This window comes from Ictidomys tridecemlineatus, chromosome 13, assembly GCF_052094955.1.
Source record: "Ictidomys tridecemlineatus isolate mIctTri1 chromosome 13, mIctTri1.hap1, whole genome shotgun sequence".
NCBI lineage: Eukaryota > Metazoa > Chordata > Mammalia > Rodentia > Sciuridae > Ictidomys > Ictidomys tridecemlineatus.
The window spans coordinates 45542725-45553285 of NC_135489.1; the positions used below are offsets into that span (position 1 = coordinate 45542725).

Genomic DNA, 10561 nt, shown 5'->3' on the forward strand with positions numbered 1-10561 from the left:
TAATCTCGAACACCTATTAAAAGCAATGGCCTCTAAAGTTCTAGGTTTGTGGAGGAATTTCAAGATGTGAAATATTTTCTGTGATACTTTGTCAGAGGCATTCTATGTCTTAACATAGGAACTTTAATGATTGTGATACCACCCTGACAAAGGTGGCCTGGCTTACTGTAAAAATATCATGCTTCTCACGTCTGTCACTTAAATAGTATCTTGCCTTGGTCAGTTATAATCCTTCAATTATGATTACCCTATTTCTCTTATATACAGATAAATGTGTATATAAGAGAAATAGGGTAATCATAACTTCCTTTGTGTTAAAGTGTACTACTCTCTCATATTTCTACCTTTCTGCAAGGTTTCTCATCTTTTTATTTCTCTTAAATCCAAATGCATTCCTTATACACAGGAGCAAGCACTTAACTACTTCATTTTATCTTCTGATAAAGGTATACTGAATACTTACCTTTAGAAAGATATGTAATTTTATATTATGAATTTAAGAAATTTTTTGTAGTTGCAGATGGACAGAATGCCTTTATTTTATTTGTTTATTTTTATGTGAAGCTGAGGATCAAACCCAGTGCCTTACACATGCTCGGCAAGCGCTTTGCCTCTGAGCTATAACCCCAACCCTATGAATTTCTTTTGTACTTCCCTTTTATAATACTATTCAGAAATTCTATTGATTTTAAGAGATTGAACATGTGGGTAGGTAATTTCACCCACTAATTTATTTTCAGATCATAAAGAGGGAATTACCAAGTGTTTGTCATCAAAAACGGGTATTAGACCTGATAGGGTCAAGAATCCCTGCTCAGGAAAGTATTAATTCCCAGTTACCAAAGCTTCTGGAGTCTGGGAATTATATTTTGGATAGTAACTCCAGAGCTTGTTACAGCACCATGCAGGGGTAGCCTCAAAGCCTTGGAGATGGCTAAGTAAAAAAATGAAAGCCCACCAGTTAGACTGCCCTCCTTGTCACCAGGCATAACACTGAGCAGAGGACAGACAGATCACTTGGAGCGCTATGATCCCCCGAGTTACATCTAGTTGGGCCAGGCACAGCTGACACCCATGGCCACTTCAAAAGCAGATCAGTTTCATGGAGACTGAGCCTCATTAGGGACTCGGCCTTCCCCATGATGGCACCTGTCCAGGCTCAGGTGTGCTCAGCAGCACCTTTGTGCTCCACTGCCCCCTACTCAGCATGGGGCAGCTTGGGACACAACAGGGAAAGCGATTGATGGGGCCAGGTGGGAGTTCTACTGCTTTATAAGAAAAGAGCATCAATTTTAGGGCCTCTCTGGTGCACCCCAAATTGGGTAAGGAGATATGCCCATGAACATATGAGGAATACAAGACCTTCGGAGATTCTAAAGGCTCTGTCTTTGGGCTGCACTTCCTGACTGGCAAATAAGAGAGCTGCTCTGCTCTGAATACATCCTGGACCCCAGAAAATTCCAGTAAGCTCAGGAAGGCCAGGAACACTGCAGAGAAAGCCCAGGTATTATCTGTCTTCCCAGCCCTCTTCTCAATAGGAGACTGGAAACGGCATCAATGTAACACAAGTCTTGGCTAAAGGTAAGGACGGGATGCTGGGGAAGCCCAGGGGAATCCCACAGTCTTTCCATGGAAATCTGAGCTACATCTTGAAGGACAAGACTCAACTGGATGGATGCTGCAAATTATTTTTGCACAATTAGAGTAGAAGCCGCAGGAGAACAGCAGGAGTGAGGCCAGGAAGCAGACAGGGACAGGCGACCGGCTATCTCTTAGCAGGCTGGGATGCTGAGTTTATCATACAGAAGACTGGAAGCCACATGGGTCTAAACTTTGAGATGACCCTCTCCTGAAGACAGAGCCCCTTGGTAGCTTGAAGAAGACTCTCTGGGTGTCACAACATGGTTGGCGTATTTCTGGGAGAATGCACCCAAAATGGCGTCAATGGCATACATGTGAAAGTTACAGAAAGGAAGTCACATGCAATGGTCACACAGAGACACTGGAGCTGGGAGGCCTCGTTTCCACCCCAAAGCTCCTACTTCCTGCTGACCTTAGACAGGCTGCTTCATGTCACTCACCCCCTACACACACACACACACACACACACACACACACACACATACACACACACCCTGCTCTCCACTCAAGAGAGATATCAAGACCCCCACCCACCCACCAAGCTGGGGGAGGTTTCCTTGGGAAGTAAAAACATGCCAGGAGGTGTGGGGGGAGGGGGCTGGCCAGGCACCTAGTCAGCACCACCTAGTCAGCGGTATGATGTTTATTTTGATGCATATGAGGGAACAAGTCACCGTGTGATTTTATAGATATTACAACTTGAGACAGGACCCACTGTAGAGGTAAATAAATGTAAAAAAAAAAAAAAAAAAAAAAACACATTAAATAAGCAACACCTCCTGGAAGAGAAGATGGATTCTCACCTGTATCCTGAATGTGGCAGCCATTCCCTCCTATCATGAATACCAGTTCCAACAGAGATGTACTTCCTGACTCTCTACAGCCTTCTCTGAAATAACTGATTCCCTCCAGGCAGCAGCAACTACCTGTTGTATACGTGTAGGTATTTTTTTTACATTCCAGAATTCTTATACAAGAAGGAAGAGAAGTAGAAAGCAACTTAGCAAGAAAAAAGGCTCAGATGGCTAACTGCCAACCATTTTTACATAAGAAGAAAAGTCCCATCTCAGTCTCTAAATTGGTGTCAAGAAGCCACGACTTGCTCTTCTTACCCAGCAATTTTATGAATAACTTTACACAAAGATATGTATTCACAGTCACTTGTATGGCAGTTGGAATGCGTTTTCCCCATAGATTAATACACAAAAGCCTATTCAGTCTCAAATTGGACCCGTGTTACAGAATGTGCAGCACAGTCACTGATTAAGTGTGCTGGGAACAAGAGTTAAATGCTGAAAGAGGCACAGGAGTCTCCTCTGCTCTGTGGAGGATATATTCCAAGATCTCAGTGGATGCTTGAACTGTACATGGCCGTGAACTCCATAGATACTATATTTCTTTTCCCAGGACAAACATACTTCTGATAAACATTAATTTATAAGTTAGGCACAGTAAGAGATTAACAATAACTGATAATAAAAATAGGACAATGATGACAACACATTGTAATAAGTAATTTAAAATTTATTAATTATTTCTAGAATTTTCCATTTAATATTTGCAGACCATGCTTGACTACGGGTTAACTGCAACCACACCAAACAAAACCATGGATACAGGGGAACTATTGCACAGCACAGAGACCAGTTCCTCCCTGCCCTGCCACAACCCCTTTTAGAGGGCAGAGGTCAGTGCTGGGCAGAGTTTTGAATAATTCATCTGGGCTACTCCGCCTAGACTTCCTGGGCTTCTTTTATGCACTCTTCTCCTTGAGTTCTTCTTAGCATTAGCCTTTTCAAAGTCTCATTGCTGTTGCTGGGTAAGTAGGAGGGTTACCCTGGCAAAGGAGACTGGGTGAGAAAATGATATTTTAAAAGCTAAAACAGCATGTGTGAAAGGTAAAGACTCCTAAAATATCATGATGTGTTTGCACATCCACAAGTGATTTTTGTGTAACTAGGTCAGAAAGGGTCCCATGATCCAATATGACTGCTCTCCTTGTTTGTTTGTTTGTTTTCTTATTCTCATCAAAACTTCATTTCACTCAATACAGTTTCTTTCAACTAGCTTAGGGAAAGAAGGTGATCTCACTGAACCAGCTGTTAAGCACAGCAGAAGTGACTCAGAACTTAAAGATTCTTCAAGGGTTCACATCTTTAACTGTGGGTTTGTACAAATGGCACATGTGCTTGCGTGCGCACACACGCACACAAACACACACACACACCACAGTATAAATACTCTTTTTTTCCCCCCCTGATAATTTCCTCCAAACCCTCCTGTTATTCTATAGACAGCTATATTTCTTAATTTTTTTTAAAGAAGACTCTCTGGTTAAGCTAAATGAATAATAAACATTTAACTGGGACATTTTCAGACTGTGCAAAAGCTGGGGGTGGAAGGAATGAGCTTTTTTACAAATGTACCTTTGAGTTGAGGAGGATGGAAAAAAATCAACAGATGAGTTTCTTGTCTTTCCTACCAGCTCCCTCAAACCATTTCTGCTTTTCATAACTTCTCCTTTCCTTGCATTTCTGCATCTAAAGACTCTCCCACAGACTCCAGCAGCAGAGACATGCTGTTTGTGAGCAGCCAAAGTGTTCAGAAGACACTGGTGCTTAGCCCACAAGTGCTTCCTGTCCTCCCAAGTACCTGACATGGCTTTGGGCAAAGAAGAGGCTGGGGAGGTCCATGGCCCAGAATCTCTTACTCACACTTTTGAGTTTTTCCAGGAAGTATCCTGGTTTGTACTGGGCTCAACAACTTGCATAAGGCCAGAGGATCAATACTTCAGCCTTTGTAGGCCACAGAGTCATAACTATTTATTTCCACAGTTGTGGTATACAATCAGGCACCGACAATACATAACCAAATGAGTATAGCTGTGTTCCAGTACAACTTTATTGACAAAAATAGGCAATTGGCCCAATTTGGCATATGGGCCACAGTCTACCCACACCCAGGGTTATACCTTTAGAGTGATACTGGCTCCACAGTCAACATGCTCACAAAATAAGGCCACACATTGTACGGCTTTGCCCTGTATGCCATAAACTGCTAAGCAATTTAGGATTTATACACTTAGGCACACGATACTTCCAATGAATTTTTCCTGCTTTTAATTTTTAATAATATTTTTACCATTTTATAAAGTTAACTGGAAAAGATAAACCACAATTCATAACACTGTTCTATATCAAATCCTTATTTATTCATACATATTTATCACCAGTGAACATTTCATAATAACCATTATATGCTTCTTTTTTTCTTTTTTCCAGCACTGAAGATTGACCTCAGGGTTTCACACGTGCTAAGCACATACTCTAATATGCTTACTTTAGTTGACAATGATTCGATATGACTTTTTAATAATACCCACAGCTAGAAATCAGTAATAGTATTACCAGAGTAAGAACTGCAGAGAAGAAGCCCTTTAAGGTCAGAAAGGATGCCAAAAATAAAAGCAGGAGATGGCATGTGGCTGCAAGGGGAAGGAGGCAGACTCAATGCCTGAAACAAAAACTGCAAAGCTCACTGGGACCGGGTTCCCCAAACATCTCTCATGCCCCAATGTGCTGTACCTCTCTTACATGCAAAGAAACATTTCAAGCTGTAAAGAGAAAAAGATGGTGAGAGTAGGACTCAGAAGCCCCAAGGAGCCAAGAGTTAATTATGGATGAGACCTCCACACGGTGGACAGTGGTCATGGGGAAAGTGAGTTGACTGGACACCAAACAGCCAAGTAACTCTAAGAAACAGCACTGACTCAAGCAGTAGTTAAGAAGAAACTAACCCACAAAAAGCACTCGACACAAAAGTACCCATCGGTCTGCACTTATTATTATAAGTCCACAGGCACTTTCACATCTCCATGTAGGTTTTCCACTGTTTCCTCTCCTAGACTTGGGTTAAGCCTCACCATCCCTCACATTCTCTTCCATCCCTCCCAATTCCTCCTCTTTCACTTGACTTGCTTCTATCCCATCATGAAGCTCAAGCATCATTTCCTCTGCAAAAGTTCCTTCTGCCTGGGCTAGAAGTTGCTTCTCTCTGGTCCTATAACAGCCTGTGGCTATGTCTCCCAGCCTCCCTACTGTCAATCTTACCTACTGTCAATCCTACATAGGGCACAACACCTAAAAGTCTGGCATCCTCTGGTGCACTTCACCTATGGTCTGTCTTATCATGTGCCTGAGTACGTGACACACAAGCCAAAATCAGTTCAGAGCCTGAGCGCGCGCGTGTGTGTGTGTGTGATGTAAGGAGTGCTGGATTAAAGCACTGAGCCCTAATACCAAAATCAGAAGTTTGATTTCAGGCTATTAGTATCATAAACTTACATATGTTCATAGGCTCAAAGTAGAGAAGCCCTGAAGCAACTTGTATCAGTCAACTTTTCATGACTGTAGTGAAATACCTGACACAGGCTACTTATAAAGAAAAGGAAATTTATTTAGCCTAGTGTTCTGGAGATTCAAAGTCCAAGATAAGCTAGGCCCCATTGGTTTGGCCTCTTGTAAGGTCAGCAGATGGCAAGACATCATGGTGGGAGCTTGTATAGGAAGAATCACATCTCAGAATTACACAGAAAATGCACGGGCTGGGCTAGGCATGCTCTTTTGACAAGAACCTTTTCACAAGAACTACCAAGATATCACATGAGAAATACCTCATGTGCCCAATGACCTAAGAACTGCTCCTTAGGCCCCACATTCTACAGGTTCTATCACCTTCCAATAATGTCATCCTGGGGACCAAGTCTTTTATAACAGTATGGTCCTTTGGGGGACACAAACCATGTTCACAAAAGCACAGCACAAGCCTGTCCTGATCTCTGGGAAGACATCTCTAAGTGCACAACAGAGGCTCAGGGCCAACAACAGGGCAGCCTGTCACTCACTACATTATTCCTGTAGTAATAAGAGAACTGGCATAAATTTCAACTAGAGCCTTATTGAATGTCTCAAAAGAAGGTCTCTACAGTGCATATACTTCTAATTCCTATATAAATGATATCTGAATTAAACAATTCAGACTTTCCACAAATTCGGAATGGCCTTCATGATAAGCTGTTTCTACAAAGTGACCACTTCTCCTTAGGTCACTATTCTGTAAAATTTTTTATCCCAGTAACATGGCAAGAGAAAATGACCTTCTTGATGTAATAAAAATGCAACTGTTACACTAGACACAAAATACTTCTTTGTTAAACTATAACAATAAGACTTCAGGAGGTTTACAAGTAAGGGGAGTGAGCCTGCAGGGGGGTCCCTGTGAAATGGCAATCATGAAAAGAAGATGGAGCTGGTCATTGGGTTATCCATCTCTCTTCCACAGATGAACTAAGCTAGAGGTGTTTCTTGAACACTTACAAGACATCAATGCTAAGCTTCCAGGAGGTCATTCACCATTAAGACAGGAAGCTATTCGATGCATAACAGGGTCTTATATCTTCCGGACATAATGTGTGAAGTGAGCTTTAAATATAAAAGACACTCACACACAAGGCATTTTGTCTTGTACTCAAACTACAGTCACATATAGAACCCAAGACTAGTGGGGAGGCAACAAGTACAGAGCTAATGAGCAACTGCTGAGTGCTTAGACTGTGCCAGATTCAACAACTGTGAAGTCAGTACTATCAATGCTACTCTCATTGTATAGGCAAGGAAGCATATTTTGAGCAACTAAAGTCAGCAGATACAGAAGCGGCAAAACTAGGATTTGAGCCCTGGTTGCTGGATGCCAGTTCCTGAGCAGATATTTATGCAACTGTGCTTCCCAAAGCACGAATGAACGAGAAGAGTATTTTGGAAGGTGGGAAGAATGCAATGACTTTTCACATCATAAACATCAGATGAAGCAAGGGAAAGCTGACAGGAGAATGCTGTCACAGTCATCTGTCCTCTTCCCTCCTCCCACTTCAAGGAAAGCTTTTGAACATTGCTGGAAAATAAGGTCATGGGGCAGACAACAAAATATAATAATCAGACAGAATGGTAAAAAAATCAAAGAGTCCCTGATTTAGAACCACAATGATTAAGCCCATGCTAACACCGAGTCTCAGGTCCCTTGTTATAAAATTGTCATAAGATATACCTCTTTTGCTGTTCTAAGAACAGTGAGAACAGATAAGGATATGTGGGTAGCACATGTGCTTGGCAGAGAACAGGTATTATTTTTTCTTCTTCTTTATCTTCAATTCCCATTTGGAAATATAAGCATACAACACAGGGTCCCCTGGTTACACAGGGGACATCTTCCCTAGAAACTCCTCCCTCCCTCACCCACAGAGAAAAACCATTCAAGGTGTGTCTCTCTGTTGTTGGCCTGAAAGAGTGTGTTCTGCCCTCTATTGACAGTGTATAAAATCAGATGAGACAAAATTTTCACGCTTTCAACAAAACAGCAACTGCACCATGAGGTTTAAGTATGTAAATGTACAGCATGAAAAAAGACCATGGAAATAACTATTGCAGATTTCAAAGCAAGAATTAAAATATGCAAGTACCTAGACCAGCAACTACAGAGAATAAATGTGACTCTCTAGACTTTCTCCATTCCTCTCCCATACAATGCAAACTGGTAGTCAGAAAAGTCATATGAAACATTCAGATCTTTTTTTTTCCCATGAAATACATTTTCAGAGGGCTAAAAAACAGAGATATTGTGGGACAAGTAAATCTTCTAAATCCTCCGTCAACAGCCTTTGATGAAACTATGGCTTGACACCAGACTTGTATGTTTCACAAATAAAATGTTCTGAGAAAAGCTTAAGTGTGTTCATTTTCAGACCAAAAATGAGGGTGGGGGGGGTGAGCAGCTGACTTAAAAGTAAAACACCTTTAACAAAAAGTTCTAAGGTATATGTTTTGGCATTAGGAATGTGGCAGCTTCCCAAGCTTGATGGTCTCAAACTTTAGGTGTTCCCCCTCGCCTCATTTTCTTACACACTGTGGCTCTCCATCACAACACATTATGGTCCTCTCATTTCAACAAACTATGAGGTCTAAAAAAGTGAGAAGCATATGGCCCTAAAACATGTTCCGGAAAGTTGCTAATCAACATTCTTATGGCTTGTCAATACTAACAAGACAAATCACAAACTTGCTTCCTAAACAAGAAAATGTAGGCTTTTGGTCCCCAGTAAAAGGAAGGCTTCTCCCACACCCACTAGAAAGCTACCAGGCTTCAGATTTTTCATTTATATATATATATATATATGTTTTTTTAAAAATCAACTGAATTCACGTGTTTCCCCTTCTATTCTTAAGCGTTTTTAAAAATCCCTCCAATTTCTTCTTCCTTCCTTTACATTAGAGCAATTCTTCATTATCACGCTCGCTTGAAAGGCATTAGAAACTCATTTCAGGGACTTAGTTTTTGGAAGAGTGGCAGAGAAAGGAGCGGGCAGAGTTGGGTTAAAATTGTTAAATTCCTGCACGGCGTGACAACTATGCATGCGTCCTCAAACAATGAAAGTGTCTGAATGCACGGGGATGCAAAGCAATGCCAGGCGCAACAAACAGGCACTATGCAGCTGCTGTACTTGGTGTCACAAAGGCTGCCCCGCCAGCACGCGAGCCAGAGTCACCCCGCAGCTCCCGGCTTGCAGCTGCCTCAAAAGCATCGGGCCCTAAACCCAGCCCACTCGAGACACGACAACCGCTGGGACAGGAGCAAACACTGGACACACCTCGGAGGGCAAGGCGGGGAGAAAGTGAAGGGAGCCTGCAGGAGAGCGGGGAGACGCGCGGCAGGTCCCGGGGAGGACAACGGAGCGGGGGTGAGGTGAAAAGGGAGGATGTGGCAAAGGCGCAGGAGCGCCAACTGCAGATCAGGCCCCGGGAGGCGACGCGGGGACCGGGAATTAGCGGCAGAGGGGAAGAAGAGAGGGGGAGTCTGGGGACCAGCCGCAGGTCCCAGCGCGTAAGCCCGCCACGAGGTCGCGCGGCCGGTACAAGGGAGCAGGGGCTCTGCGGTCACCTGTATTGTTTGAAAAGCTGGTCCGACTCCCTAAAGCCGTTGTTGAGCAGCATGTTGATGCCGGCCAGGGCCAGCTCCGCGTCCTGCAGGGGCGCCGCCGCGGCGTCCGAGTCTCTGTCGTCCCGCCGCCGCGGCCGCTGCTGCTCCGAGCCAGCCATGGGCGCGCGAGGCCCGGCCCTGGGCCGAGGCGAGGTCCGGAGGCAGCTGCGGCGGGCCCACGCGCGCCTGGAGCCCGGCTCTACCTGCCGGGAGCAGAGCCGAGCGGGCGGCGGGGGAGGGGACAGGAGGGGAGGGACGCGGAGCGAGGGAGGAGCCGCGGCCGGGCTGCGGCGCGCGGGGAACGTGGGCGCCTCGCCGCCGCCGCCCGCCGCCGCGGGGTATTACTCAGCAGCCACCCGCCCGCTCTTCTCGCTCCCTCCGAAACTGGCGGCCCGCACGGGTACCGGAGCCGAATCCGTTTCCGGGTGTTTCAAACCCCGATGAGCCGGTCCCCGAGAGGCTGTCGCCGCCGCTTCCTGCAGCCCCCGCGCGCCGGCCGGGGTCTCCACCCCGCGCCCACGCCCAGATCCAGCACGCCCAGGCTGCTCCCACCCACTCAGATGTCTGCAAAATGTCGGGACCTTGGACCCTCCAGTGAAACCACCGGACCCGAGAGTCAGGGGAGATCCAGGGGCTCGGGACGGACCAGCGGATTTGAGAAGGGACGGGAACTCTGGGCCGCAGCGAGTAGGGCGCGGCTGGAGACCAGGTGGCCTTGGCTTTGGCTGAGTGCCTAAAACCTGGGGTGGCCAGTACCTGCGACCCCCAGCTTGACCCCGGGACCGCTAGGATCAAAGCAGCCAATACCCGAGAAAGTGGGCGGTGGGGGCGGGACCTCTGGACACCTGGGAGCCCAGCGAGGGAGACTGGGTGGGGGCAGAGCTCTCAGATC

General features: G+C 45.2%; 1 protein-coding gene across 1 annotated transcript in view; it reads right to left on the bottom strand.

Annotated features, from left to right (window-relative positions):
- Positions 1–10048, bottom strand: part of Ttc39c (tetratricopeptide repeat domain 39C) — a 102353-nt gene extending 92305 nt beyond the window's left edge. The window contains exon 1 of the mRNA XM_078030245.1: positions 9631–10048. Within this exon, the coding sequence (XP_077886371.1) occupies positions 9631–9788 (158 nt within the window). The 5' untranslated portion in view covers positions 9789–10048. The remainder of the gene's footprint in view (positions 1–9630) is intronic.
- Between the last annotated feature and the right edge of the window lie 513 nt (positions 10049–10561).